This window comes from Chiloscyllium plagiosum, chromosome 19 (genome assembly GCF_004010195.1).
Source record: "Chiloscyllium plagiosum isolate BGI_BamShark_2017 chromosome 19, ASM401019v2, whole genome shotgun sequence".
Lineage (NCBI taxonomy): Eukaryota > Metazoa > Chordata > Chondrichthyes > Orectolobiformes > Hemiscylliidae > Chiloscyllium > Chiloscyllium plagiosum.
This window is the reverse complement of record NC_057728.1, coordinates 62503154-62518328: the sequence shown is the minus strand read 5'-3', so window position 1 is coordinate 62518328 and position 15175 is coordinate 62503154. Positions and strand designations below refer to the sequence as shown.

At 40.6% G+C, this 15175-nt stretch overlaps 1 protein-coding gene across 8 annotated transcripts in view; it reads left to right on the top strand.

Moving 5' to 3' along the window:
* tmem117 (transmembrane protein 117) overlaps positions 1-4602 on the top strand; it is a 433777-nt gene extending 429175 nt beyond the window's left edge. For 7 of the 8 annotated variants that reach the window (XM_043708697.1, XM_043708699.1, XM_043708703.1 and 4 more), the window contains exon 8: positions 2524-4602. In XM_043708697.1, the coding sequence (XP_043564632.1) occupies positions 2524-3212 (689 nt within the window). In that variant the 3' untranslated portion in view covers positions 3213-4602. Of the gene's footprint in view, positions 1-1128; positions 1224-2523 lie in introns of all 8 variants that reach the window. The other variant, XR_006314397.1, reaches the window with a different exon arrangement.
* The last annotated feature ends 10573 nt before the right edge of the window (positions 4603-15175 follow it).

Below are 15175 nucleotides of genomic sequence, written 5' to 3'. Positions count from 1 at the left end.
GCTCCCACGGGGGGGTTGGACAGTTCATCCACTTCACCAACACCTTCCACCCCCACCTCACATTCACCTGGACAGTCTCAGATTCCTCCCTCCCCTTCCTCGACCTTTCTATTTCTATCTCAGGCGATCGAATCAACACGGACATCTACTACAAACCAACCCACTCCCCCAGCTACCTGGACTACACCTCCTCCCATCCTGCCCCCTGTAAAAACGCCATCCCATTCTCCCAATTCCTTCGACTCCGCCGCATCTGCTCCCAGGAGGACCAGTTCCAAAAACGCACATCCCAGGTGGCCTCCTTCTTCAAGGACCGCAATTTCCCCCCTGACGTGGTCGACGATGCCCTCCACCGCATCTCTTCCACTTCCCGCTCCTCCGCCCTTGAACCCCGCCCCTCCAACCGCCCCTCCCCCAAGTCCCTCCTCCCTACCTTTTATCTTAGCCTGCTGGACAAACGTTCCCCATTCCTGAAGAAGGGCTTATGCCCGAAACGTCGATTCTCCTGTTCCCTGGATGCTGCCTGACCTGCTGAGCTTTTCCAGCAACACATTTCCAGCTATTATCTAAGGTTGGTCAGCCTACTGATTTATGTGATGTCTCTTATCCTACTTTGGACTGTGTAGTCCATTCAACAAATTTTTACAGCACTCGCTAACGTGAAATGTTCAGTTGTAAGAGGAGAACGGCACAAAGCATGACTTAAAAGTGCCAGGCATCCAACTTGAAGGTTTGGTAAATTTGAAAAGCCTCTGCTATTGCCAGGTGTTTGAACATACTCTGGAATGTTTTTAAATGCACTGTGGTGAGTTACTGGATTTGGCACAGAGTGTGCTATATATTCACAGGCAGAGGAAAGTACTCAGTGACTTGTCCACAGAAAGACTGCAACAGAGCTGCAGTGCTTCTGGATTTGCAGCACAAAAGGCTGATGGAGTAGAAGGTACAATGCCAATGGTGACTTGCAACTGGATTGTTGACAATGACAGGAATTTGTCTGGCAGATCTACTAATGTACGCAGCATCTTTGTGTGCATACCTATGCATCTGTTTGCCTATATACTACTTCACTGATATCCTTATCCAAGGCTGAACTCATCAGTGAACTCAAACCCTACCTTTCCCCAGATCTCCAGAAGCGCACTTGTGCCTGGTGACTGACCATCTGCTGATTCCAACACAATCCCAAACTGATGACTGCAAGGATCCAGTCGGTTAACAAGGTGCTGATGCTTTCTGTCCTTTTCATTGGGTTGTGGTGCCTGGGCTGGCAGCAGGTCCTGGATGTTTGAAAGCAGGGTGAGGGAAGTGAGGCATTTTGGGAAGTTGGAGGTCCATGATTACACCAATAGCAGCTTGTTCATCATGTCTGGTAGCAGAATGAGGGTGAAGTGGGGGTTGAGGAAAAACGTGAGGCAGGACCGGCCACTTTGGTCACCATGGCACTCTCAGCAAGCTTTGTCCTCTGAAGGCCTCAGGCATTACAGGTATCCTTGCCTGCCTTGCTGTGTTCTTTCAATTGTTGTCGCCTGCAAAGGAGAGGGAAAAATGTCAATGATTACGTTGCTCTGCAATCAAGTGATGTGCCTGCTTTTGCTGGAGGCATTTGAAGATGGCAAGAGTTGGATGTGAGGCTGGCAGCATTAGTGGGTGCATGAGGTTGAGGTGGAGTATCTGAGAGCCAGAGGCTGGTGCTTATTGAGTGATGCAGGTGTGATTCATCGAGGAGCATGAGAGACTGGTACGTGGTGGATAGGAGATGCCTTGAGAAAATATATTCACAGATCTTGACTATCAGTATAAGGTTACCAAGTCCTGATATCAGGAATTGACCACCCTGATTAGCTTCTCCCAATCTCTGAGTGTTGTCTTTGAATTCCCTCAGACCTCTGCAGAGCCCACTGCCTTTCCTCCACCACCACCAAGGACTCCAGATTCATACCTGCAATCCTGGAGCCCCTTTCCTTCAATTTCCTTGATGTCACTATAGAGATTTATAACAGTGATATTCAATGGCAGCTTTCCACAATTCATTGCAGCTTCTATGAAGGGGAACTGACTTCCTTTAAGAGCAGCAGGTTCACTACAGTAGTTCAAGGAGGCAGTTGACCACCACTAGAATGGGCATTAATACTGGCCAGCAAGCAACGCCCACATCCCACAAATGAATTTTAAAAAAAGATGAGCTAAGTTATCAGCTCAGTGCTGTATTACAACCTACTGAGTGCTGCGGTAGCTAGCCAAACAGCCCAATGCAATTGCCAGTGAAATGAGCAGCATTGAGTTTACATGTTACCTTCCTTCCCCAGAACCAATAGGAGAAGATAATGACTTGCATATCTATGCTAAAAAATGGAGCTTAGCCATTTTTAGCTTGATATATTTTGCTTCAATGAATTGTTTCGCTGCTCAAACTCCTTGTCATAAAAAAACGAGAAGAATTGTCTGTGAATGTTGGAAACAATTTGTGTTTGAGATAGTTTTCCATCTCATACTTACAATATTTATCATGTATATTTACAGGAAAATGGTTTAACTATGGCATCATCTTTCTTGTGTTGATTTTGGACCTGAACATGTGGAAGAATCAAATATTTTACCAGCCATTTGAATATGGTCAGTACGTGGGACCAGGACAAAAAATCTACACGGTGGGTGATCCAGACACATTGAAAAATTTAAACAAAACAACCCTAAACTGGGAATGGCGATCAACTAATACTGATCCACTCACTAACAGAACCTACGCCCAGAGTGACTTGCTTTTGCACAGTAGATATATAGGTGCTAGACTTGGGATTAAATGCCTTGCTTTTATTCCAAGCATCTTGGCATTTATCTTGTTTGGGTTCTTCATCTGGTTTTTTGGAAGATTTCAAAAAAGTGAATTAATTGGGAGCAAACAAGATAATTTGTACGTAAAGATCAAGAGGAAATCACCATCTGAATTTAGCAAAGATTTAAATGAGTCTGCAGAACATACACACACATCTGGATCTACAAAGGATGAATCGTTGATGGCCACAGGGTCAGAATTGGTAACAGCTACTATACACACAACTACCTCTACTTCTTCTGAAGGCCAGAATACTTTCCTTGAGAATTCACAAAGTAACATCAAGCATGACACAAAGCCAGACGAAGAACACATGTCCACAGTTCTTTCTGATCCATCGACAAAACAGTTACCCGACAAATATATTAATGTTTAAATTTACAAGCACAGGCCTTAAATGGGATTTTACCTTTACATTTTTACATGTTTATAGATCTTTATATATGTGGTGATACAGTCATTTTGACTTGCAAAATTACAGAGCTAGATTTAACATGAAGATGGTGGTTCTGCAGTGAAGCAGCAATCGCTTTTATTTTTAAAGAATGCATAATATTGTGCCTACATCTAGACATTCCTTTATGTCTTGCCTTTTGCAATGGCACGCAATTTATGTCACTGCTGTATTAACGTGTACAGTGATATAGTATCCATCTCTAACACACAGATAAAGTGATAAATACTGAACTAGCTGTGCCTTGAGAAGTTTCATTTTGTACTGTTGTCTCAAGGATTTTTTACAGGGTGTTTGATTTCCAACTTCACAAAATAAAATATTAGCAATTCTTAATGCTCTAAAGAGACCACTTGCAAGGCTGCTGAACTTTTACATGTAATGCTGGGTTCTTCTAAGATTGATTTTGCCACTGCAAGTGCTCCACTTGTGAATATGTGATCCTAATGCTTAATTGGTGATGGCGCAGATAATATTGACACCTGAACAGCACATTAGAGAAGCAGTGTTTTTTTATATAATAATGGTGAATTGGCTGCCTGCCAAAGAAAGCAGTGAAGGTGACAAAGAGGAGACAGTACTGCTGTATTTGGATCACTGTGTACAAAGAGGATATATTTCACAATCAAAATTTGTACTAAAGCACAAACATCTGACCAATTATGTGTGTAAAAATAATAACTACCTACAGATGTCGAATAAATGGTGTAACCCTTTAAACTTATGTTCATTGTTCTTTGCAAGCCCTTATTATGATTTAAAACTGTCGACTATTCTGACACATGACTTCCTTTAAAAATAAGCACAGCTGTTTGCTTAAATGAATGTGCCAGCTGTACCATTCTTGCCAACTTCTGCATGTGATTTCTGTCAAATTCAACAATCGTAAACCAAAAAGCTAAAATGATTATCAGTTTATTTTAAAGAAAAGCAAGAAATGATACCTGAGATTTTATTTGGTAAGACACCAATTTTGCAATCCCTTCATCGTGTAGCAGTCAAATCAGATCTATCTGTTTAAATATCGTAACTGGTTAGCTACAGACAGATTTGAATGAGTTAGTCTAAAAGATGGAATTGTAGGCTAGTAGGAATGTTACTGGATATAAAGTTTAGTGAATTTAATTAATCCTTTCCCACTCTGATTGATTATGAGGAACTCCAACAGTAATATAACAGCACATTTGCTGCTGCAAGTCTTTTATGATCAATGTTTTATTTTGTTTTTTACAATTCATGGAATGTAATTGTCTCTGTCTGGGCCAGCATTTATTTGTTTACCTTGAGAAGGTGGTGGTGAGCTACCTTCTTGAAGAGCTGCAATTTGCTTGCTGTAGGTGGACCCACAATGCCATTAAGCGAGGGAGTTTCAGGATGTTGACTAAGTGATCCTGAGTTATATATCAAAGTCAGGATGTTGAGTGGTTTGGAGAGGAATTTTTAGGTGATGATATTTCCATCTATTTGTTGCCTTTGTTCTTCCAAATGGTAGTAACTGTGGGTTTGGAAGGTAGTGTCTAAGTAACTTTGAGGATTTCTGCAGTATATCTTGCAGATGGTTACAAAACTGTGGCTTCTGAGTGTTGGAGATGGAGGACATGGATGCTTGACAATGTGGTGCCAATAAAGTCGGCTGCTTTTTACTTGGATGGTGTCAAGCTTCTGGAAAGTTCTTGGAGCTGCACCAATCAAAGCTAATGGGGAATATTCCACCGCACCCCTGAATTGTGGCTTTTGGAGAGTTGGGAAGGATTTCTAGCCTCTTATCTTGCTCTGCTTTGAAACCACGGTATTCAAAAGGCTACTCTTGTTCTGTTTCTGGTCAGTTCTGGATCAGTGGTGCTGGAAGAGCACAGCAGTTCAGGCAGCATCCAACGAGCAGCGTCAGCGGTAACCTCCAGGATGTTGACAGTTGGGGATTTGGCAATGATACTGATATTGAATGACAAGGGGTGATGAATTGATTCCCTCATTGGGGATGGTCAGTTGTGTAGCACAATTCCAACATGTCACTTGTTAACCCAAGCCTGGCTGTTATCCAAGTCTTATTCCGTTTGGACATGGACTGATTTGGTATTCAAGGAAGCACAAATTGAGTTGAACAGTTTGCAATCATCAGCAAACATTACTACCTCTAACCTTATGATGGTGGCAATGTCATTGATGAAGCACTGCTACCATCACTCTACTGAATATTGAAAGTAAGTCAATGGGGCAGTAGTTGATCAGGTTAAATTTATTTTGCTTTCTGCACAGGACGCACTTGGGTGATTTTTCACATTGTCAGGGAGATGCCAGTGCTATAGCTTAAGCAGGGGAATGGAAAAATCTGGACCACACATCTCCAGTACTATTGAATGTTGTCAAGGCCCATTGGAGCACCACAATGGCTCAGTGGTTAGCACTGCTGCCTCACAATGCCAGGGACCCAGGTTCAATGCCAGCCTGGGGCAACTGTCTGTGTGGAGTTTGCACATTCTCCTTGTGTCTGTGTGGGTTTCCTCCCACAATCCAAAGATGTGCAGGTTAGGTGACTTGGCCATGCTAAATTGCCCGTAGTGTTCAGGGCTGTATTAGCTGGGAGTGAATGTAGAGTAATAGGGCAGGGGATGCTGTTCAGAGGGTCGGTGTGGACTTGTTGAGCCGAAGAGCCTGTTTTCACACAATATGGATTCTATAACTTTACAATATTCAATTCCTTCAGCTGTTTCTTGATATTACAGGGAGAGCATTGAACTAGCTGAAGATAAAGAGAGCAGTTTTCCTTTCCTAAAAAAAATTTCTGGATCGCATAAAGTTTTACAATAATTGACAATTCATGGTCATCATCAGACTTTTAATTCTGGAGTTTTAAAAAATTCAAAATTCATTTGCCACAGTGGGAGTAAACTCTAGGTCTCAGAATATTACCTGGATTTCTGGATTGCTAGTATTATGACCATACCACAAGTCAATCACTTCCATTAGCCCATGTTCTAATTTTATCCAAATCTCTAATTGTGATTACTGGTTTAGATTTTCCAGTCCTTGCCTGCATTTTTACTGAGCAGAAAATTATGATTGAAATTGGTTTGACAACTTTAACCAAAGTGACATACCTCAATTTATAAGTTGAGATTGAAAGTGAAAAGCCTGTCTAGTTTTGTAGTGCCTTGTGACGTAACACATCAAAGCCACATTGGAAATATTAAGGAATTTCATGCCTCTCCAGAGTATAATAGCCTACACTTTAATTCAATAACTTTAAAGAAATGTAAAATGATCTCGAACGTTGAGTTTTTAAAACATCGGCTATTCACAAATAGATTTAGAATTCAGCTGAATGATGATGGTAGTGAAAAGAGATCCAGTTTGGCAGCAACTTAGGGTAAGGGTATAAATAAATATTGATATTTGAACAAATATAACTACCAGTAAATTTTCTTATCTGATAAATACATGGTAGCCTCAATTGTTATACTTTACCGCACAGAAGGAAAACATTTGGCCCATTAAAACAAAGCCAGTTAAATAAAAGAGCATTATACTGAGTGTAATTTCCCTTGCTCAATTGTTATAAGGAAAATAATGATATGCAATCTTCTGTGAATTTAAGTCTGATGTGGTCTTGTAACTGTTGATAAAGTCAGTGTAATGTAGCTGCAGCAAGCAATTATCTTATTTTTATCTGAAGCTCTTGAATATTGCAATGTGGATCCATTGTTTATTTGTTCTTTTAATTACATGCACAGGCATAATTAACCTGTTTATTATTTCCATAGTTTTGTAACTTTGAGTCTAAATTAATGATTGCTTCCTTTTTTTTACAAGGTTTTTAATCAAGTTAAAGGTGCTGCACAAAACAGAAGCTCAAAGCGAATCCCATAAAATTAGGTAATCATAGGCTGCTTTGGTTCGCAAATCACCCAAATTAATTTGAATGCACCTAGTTTTTGTGCACAGCTTTGAGCAGCACAGTGAGAAAGGAATGTCATCAGTCTCGCAGTTAGCAATGCGTGCATCTCACTGGAGAGCTTTGCTGTTAGCAATGTCACAAGCAATCTTTATCAATTTTACAAGTGAGAGGACTTGTGACAAACTGCAATCTACAGGCTTAATCCTTACTAGGCTGGTGATATCTAACCTGGTTTATCACATCAGTACCTTTTCTTATTTCACTGTTAGCAACTACTGAAATGCTGTCTAACTTAAGAGTCAATTTTCAAAGGCACAGGCTATTTCCTCAGGAGCGCACTCTCCGTGAACTGTATTCCTGCTTCACTGTTTCGTAATTATATCCACCTTTTGAAAAATATTCAACATTTTGTTGATTTTTTTTGTAGTTGGCTGCAGTCATTATGTTGGAAGTCATTAATTTTCAATGATTGTTGTACAGTTGCATTTGTTACTACTATTAATATCATTTTACTATTTGATTAAATAGAAGTATAAGCCACCACCTGGTTACAAGTCTGATGTGCTATTTATAGTAAGAATGAATCTAACTACAATGTAAATCAATATAAGATAATATTTACCTTATTAAAACACCTTTTATAATTATCAGCCTGACAAAAATAATGCTGATAAATACTTTTATTGCATAACCAACCTTGAAATACTGTCTATTGAATCATATCAGCATTTTGATATAATTCTTTACCTCTGAGACAGAAGATTGTTGATACAAGTTGTACACCATAAGTACACATGCTTAGAATCACCACTTTACATACGCTGGACTTGCATGAGAATTATAACTGAGTGGATTGGGAAGTTCTTTAGGAGCCTTTTCCCTTTTCCCCACTATTTCCACTATTTTCTGCTGGAAACTGACTTTGTGTACATTCTAGAATTGTAAACTAGGGATGGAAGTATTATAAATAGATGAAAATAAGGGGATACATCATTTAATGTAACCACAAGACAGTGATCAGAAGTCAATAATGTAAGTGTTATTGACATCCTAATCCAGGAAGCAGTTATTCTATAGTTGGAATCTTTTAAGCTGATTAGGCACTGTCAACATTATTTTCCAAAATGTAGGCTATGGCTATTAAATATTATTGAAATCCTGTGTTAGAAGAAAGTGTTATGCCATTTGACATGAATTTTCAGAACGTGTTTTATCAGAATCAACAGGGGTGCAAGCTAAACTTTAAGTGCATGGAATGGGAACAGGAGCTGAACATAAACCAAGAATCTCAATTTTTTGGGCTACTTCTGCAATCAACAAACAAGGAAGTAAAATGACTTTCAGCTCAGTGTAGGATTCATTGTGCTGGACTAAGACAAGGTTTTGTCTCAGCAGTAAGGTGATGATGAAATATGTGAAATTCAGTCATTGGTGTCTTGATGGTCCATACAAAGTTAATCTGGTCACTTGTTCTTACAGCTGTAAAATTATTCTGAAGGGTGTTTGAAGTAAATGTAATACTGAAGCTCAAGGGGCTCATATAATCATGGTAATGCAATGATTGTGATTGAGAAGAATTGCATACATTTGCTCTCTCTAATTTGATGTCACCTTGATATATCATTGATATTTTGATTTAACGATAGTCTGCATGGAATGTAGATTTCAAAGGTAGAATTAACATAAAAGTCGTCAGTGAACTACTGTTTGTTATACACTAACTGGACTGTAGAGTATGGTGTAACAATACTTATACCAGATTGTGGTGTGTGGTATGTGGTGTACCTGAGCACTCAGATTACATCATGTAATATGAGTTCAATAAAAGCCATGTACTCTTACTGGAATTGTGAAGTGTGCTGTCTTAAGGAAGAACTGAATTGCAGTGATTTGTATGCACTCCAGTGTTTGAAGAAACAAATTGGAACAAGAAAGTAGGTAAACATATGGAAATTGGAGGCACCCCTATGACATTTATAGCTGAGTGGTTGGGAGGATTTGAGAGTTGGGAAAAAGTGACATTCCAGATTTTATGGCATGAGGCAAGTTGTGTGCTCCAAATTTAGGAATTGGAAACCCAGCTTTTCACTCTATTCCCAAAGCTTTTTATACAAAACCAAATACATTCAACCTTTCAGATGATAGAGGTTGTAGAGCTGATAGGATTAATATCTTATTTCTGTTCTATTGCTTTGTCCCTCCCATCCTTTGCACACAATATTGCTGCTGTTCTATATTTTCATTTGCTGAAGCATTTCGAAAGATTCCTGGGAGATATAATCAATGGCTGCTGTATTTTCTACATCATAATCGCTTCTTCAAAGTAATTCCCATATATGAAATGATGGAAATATTTGAGAGATGTGATCTTCCACATTACAATAATCACTATACTTCAGAGTACATTGTCCTATGTGAAGCACCTTGAACTATTAGTGACTCTAATAGAATTCTATATTAATAAAACTATGAGATTGTAATATTTCTTTGAGAATTTTTCCTATTAAAATGTTGTGAAACAATATTAAGCAAAGGCTAAAAGTCTTACTCATCACTAAGAGACACCACTACTGCGTTTAAATGTCTTCCAATGCAGTATTATTTGAAGGTTGCCTGTCAGCACCAGTGACAAGATAACTACCTTCGGAAGCCACAAAAATGCTAATAGACTTTTATGTCCATGAAATGGCTTTTAATGATTTCAGTATCTCAGCATAATGTACTTTTATCTCTGGTAATGTCGGAGATTTATTCCCTTTTTTGGAAAATCAAAGCACGAAATGAAATCAATTTTGACATTTATTGATGAACTTTACACAGCACTATTCTATTGGTTGCTTTCAAAATCATAGATGGGATGAGCAAACTAACTTGGTTAATTAAAGTGACTTCCTAATGCTTATGACAGAATTGGGTTCAAATTCTGTCCCGCTTGTATTTTTCAATCTCTTACATAGAGTCATAGAGATGTACAGCACGGAAACAGACCCTTCGATCCAACTCGTCCTTGCTGAATAGATATCCCAACCTAATCCAGTCCCATTTGTCAACATTTGGCCCATATCCCTTTAAATCCTTCCTATTCATATACCTATCCAGATGCCTTTTAAATTTTACAAATATACCAGCCTCCACCACTTCCTCTGGTAGCTCATTCCATACACACACCACCCTCTGCATGAAAATGTTGCCCCTTAGGTCCCTTTTATATCTTTCCCCTCTCACCCTAAACGTATGCCCTCTAGGTCTGGACACCCCCACCCCAGGGAAAATACTTTGCCTATTTGCTCTTCATGACTTTATAAACCTCTATGAGGGCACCCCTCAGCCTCTGATGGTCCAGGGAAAACAGCCCCAGCCTGTTCAGCTCTTCCTATAGCTCAAATCCTCCAACCCCAGCAACATCCTTGTAAATCTTTTCTGAATCCTTTCAAGTTTCACAACATCTTTCTGATAGGAAGGAGACCAGAATTGCATGTAATATTCCAAAAGTGGCCTAACTGATGTCCTGTACAACCACAACATGACCTCCCAACTCCTATACTCAGTGCTCTAACCAATAAAGGAAAGCATTCTAAACACCTTCTTCACTGTCCTACCTGTGACTCCACTTTCAAGGAGCTATGAACCTGCACTCTAAGGTCTCTTTGTTCAGCAACACTCCCAGGACCTTACCATTAAGTGGATAAGTCTGCTATGATTTGCTTTCCCAAAATCAATGTTCAACACAATGTATAACTCACGTTTTGTATGATGTGCATGGGGAATGGATGTGTGAATTAAAATTCCCAACTTCTTGTTGGAACGTACTGTTGATGGCTGCAAGAACTAGGTGGATTCTTTTATAAATGTAAAAAAGAAATGTTTTAAAGCCCTGGAGTTAAGGAACACTTCAGGATTCTTTTCACAAAAGTAAACTGATGGAAGAGTTCTCATCAGGACATGTGTACTTACAGCATTTAATAAATATGCAGAAGAGCCTCTGAGGAATGACATGATCCAAATATGACATAAGTAGTCATGTGAGAGATATTCTGTGAGAAAAGGTTGGAGCTACAGCAGTTTAGGGCAGAGATGCTAGCTGCTAGATCACTATGTATGTTGTCTTAATAAATAGTTTGAAAACAAACATTGAGGTCAAGCCTCAATCTTGGTAGGTAGAATAGAATGTGGGTAAATGTGGGGTTACATGCTTTGGCAGGAAGAAGAACTGTATTATTTAAATGAGGAAAGACTACAGAAAGCTACACCACACAAGGGATTTGGGAGTTAGTGTTGAAAGGTTTTTGCATGTTTGCCGTCATTGGTCAGAAAACAGAGTACAGGAGTTGGGATGTCAGATTGCGGCTATATAGGACATTGGTGAGGCCATTTTTAGAATACTGCGTGCTGTTATTGTTGCCTGCTGTAGGAAAAATGTTGTTAAACTTGACAGCGTGCAGTAAAAGCCAAGATTAGAGTGGTGCTGGAAAAGCACAGCAGGTCAGGCAGCATCTGAGAAGCAGGAGAATCGACGTTTCAGGCAGGAATGAGGCTGGGAGCCTCAGAGGTGGAGAGATAAAACTGGTGAAATCCACATTGATGCTCTGGGGTTGGAGGGTCCCGAAGCAGAAGATGAGGCGTTCTTCCTCCAAGCGTTGGGTGGTGAGGGAGTGGCGGTGGAGGAGGCCCAGGACTTGCATGTCCTCGACAGAGGGGGAGGGGGAGCTGAAATGTTCGGCCACAGGGCGGTGGGGTTGATTGGTGCGGGTGTTTTCTGAAGCATTCTGTGAGAAAACGTTCGGTGTCCCCAATGTAGAAGAGACCGCACCGGGAACAACGGATACAGTAAATGACGTGTCTGGAAGTGCTGGTGAAACATTGGATGTGGAAGGCTCCTTTGGGGCCTTTGTCGGAGGTGAGGGGAGGGTGGGTATTTGGGGGGCATGGACTAGTCGTGGAGGGAACGGTCTTCACGAAAAGCGGATGTGGTGGGGAAGGAAATATATCTCTGGTGGTGGGGATGACGTGCAGTCAAAGGCCTAATATTCAAGCTTCAGGTGGTAGGGAAGGCAAATGGATTGTTTCAAAGGGAATGGGATATACAAATGGTGAGGTTTTGCTAAAACTCTACAAAGCATTAGTCAAATCACAGCTGGAGTATTTTGAACACTTTTTGGCCCCTAATCTAAAGGGATATGTTGGCATTGGAGGCAGTCCAGAGAAAGTTCACTCGGCAGATACAAGGTATGTTGAAAGTGTCTTATGAGGAGAGATTGAATAGGTTGAGCTCATACTAATTGAAGTGTAGAAAAATGAGAGATAATTTTATTGAAAGAGACAAAATTCTTAAGGAACTTTAAGATATGGAAAATTGCTGCTCCAGTGGGAACGTCTCGGACCAGAGGGCATAATCTCAGAATGAGGGTTCACTCGTTTAAGAAAGAGACGTAGAGTCATACAGCATGGAAACAGACCCTTCAGCCCAACCCTACTGTGCTGACCAGAAGTCCCCATCTGACCTAGTCCCATTTGTCAGCATTTAGCCTATATCCCTCTAAACCCTTCCTATTCATAAACCCACCCGCATGCCTTTTAAAAGCTGTAATTGTATCAGCCTCCACCACTTCCTGTGGCAGTTCATTCCATACACACTCCACCCTCTGCATTAAAAAGTTGCCCCTCAGGTCTTTTTCAAATCTTTCCCCTCACCTTAAATCTGTGCCCTCTAGTTTTGGACTCACCCCATCCTAGGAAAGAGGTCTTGCTTATTCATCTTATCCATGCTCCTCATTATTTTATAAACGTCCTTTGCTCCAGGGAAAAAGCCCCAGCCTATTAAGTCTCTCCCTACAACTGAAAGCCTCCAGTCCCAGCAAAATCTTTATAAATCTTCTCTGCACCCACGCAAATTTAACAGCATTCACAGGGCGACTAAAGCTGTATGCAGTATTCTGAAAGTGGCCTCACCAATGTCCTGTACAGCTGCAGTATGACATCCCAACTCCTATACTCAAAGGACTGACCAATGAAGGCAAGTGTGCCAAAAGCCTTCTTCAACACTCTACCTACGACTCCACTTTCAAGGAACTATGCACCTGCACCCCTACGTCCCCCTATTCAACAACACTCCCCAGGACCTAACCATTAACTGTATAAGTCCTGCCCTAGTTACATTTACTAAGATGCAGCACCTTGCATTTATCTAAATTAAACTCCATCTGCAACTCTTTGGACCATTGGCCCATCTGATCAAGGTCCCATTGTACTCTGAGGTAACCTTCTTCAGTGTTCACTACACCACCTATTTTGGTCTAGATTAGAGTGGTGCTGGAAAAGCACAGCAGATCAGGCAGCATCCGAGGAGTAGGAAAATCAGCGTTTCGGGCAAAAGCCCTTCATCAGGACTTTGGCCCAAAACGTCGATTTTCCTACTTCTCGGATGCTGCCTGATCTGCTGTGCTTTTCGAGCACTCCTCTAATCTAGACTCTGATTTTCAGCATCTGTAGTCCTCACTTTTGTCCACCTATTTTGGTGTCATCCACAAACTTACTCACCATAACGATCATATTCGCGTCCACATTATTTATACAAACGATGAAAAACAGTGAAACCAGCAGTGATCCTTGTGACACACCGCTGGTCTCAGGCCTCCAGTCTGAAAAGCAATCCTCTATCAACATCCTCTGGCTTCTAACTTTAAGTCAATTTTGTACCCAATTGGCCTTAATCCAATTTAGAACTTTAACTCTTTGATCAGATCTATTCTTTACCATAACTATTTTACAATTAATAGAATTAAGATCACTTGCCCCAAAGTTCTCTTCCACTGATACTTCCAAACCTGCCCTATTTTATTATAGAAGTTCAAATATTGCTCCTTCTCTAGTAAGTCTATCCACAGATTCAGTAAGAAGGTATTCTTGTATACACTTAACAAGTTCCTCCCCAACTAAGCCCTTAATACTATGACCATCTTAGTCCATGTTTGGAAAGTAAAAATTACAACCCTATTATGCTTACAGATATCAGAGATCTCTTTACATATTTGCTTCCCAATTTCCCACTGACTATTGGAGGGCCTCTCATACAAATCCAACAAGGTCATCATTCCTTTCATATTTCTCAGTTGCACCCGTATAACTTTACTGGATATTCTCACAGGAATATCTACCCTGAATACAGATTTAATGTTATCTTTAATCAAAAATACCACTCCTCCTCCTCTCTTGCCTCCCTTTCTAAGCATCTTATTGCATTATTACCACAGAACGTTAAGCTACCAGTCATGTCTGTCTCTGAGCCATGTTTCTGCAAAAACTATGATATTCATGTCCCATGTTCCCACCATGACCTAAGTTTACCTGCCTTACCTGCCAGGCACCTTGCATTGAAGTAAATCCAATTTAATTTATCAGTCTTACCTGGTTCTCTGCCAAGCTCATGCCTACCCTGCTCACTTTACCTACTGTACCAGCCTCAGCCTTTTCTCTCTCCTTCATTTTGGTGTTTAAAGCCTCCTGAATTAGATTAACAAATCATCCTGCAAGGGTATTGGTCCCCTTCCAATTCAAGTGGAATCCGTCCTTCTTATACAGGTCATTTTTACCTCTGAAGAGAACTGAATGGTCCAAAAATCTGAATCCCTGCCGCTGCACCAGCTCCTCAGGTACTCATTCATCTACTCTCACTAGCACACAACACCAAGAGTAGTCCAGATATTACTACCCTTGAGCACCTACTTTTTAACTTCCTATCCAGTCCCTTTCTTCTCTCTGCAGAACCTCATCCCTTTCCTTATCTATGTCGTTGGTACCGACGTGTACAATGACCTCCTGCTGGTCACTCTCCCCTTTCAGAATATTCTGCACCCAGTGACCTGTGACCATCTTTGACCCTGGCAGCAGGGAGGCACACACCAACTTGATGCCTCACTGATGGCTGCAGAAATTAATGTCCATGCCCCAGACTAGACAGTCTCCTATTACAATCGATTGCTTGGAACCTGAC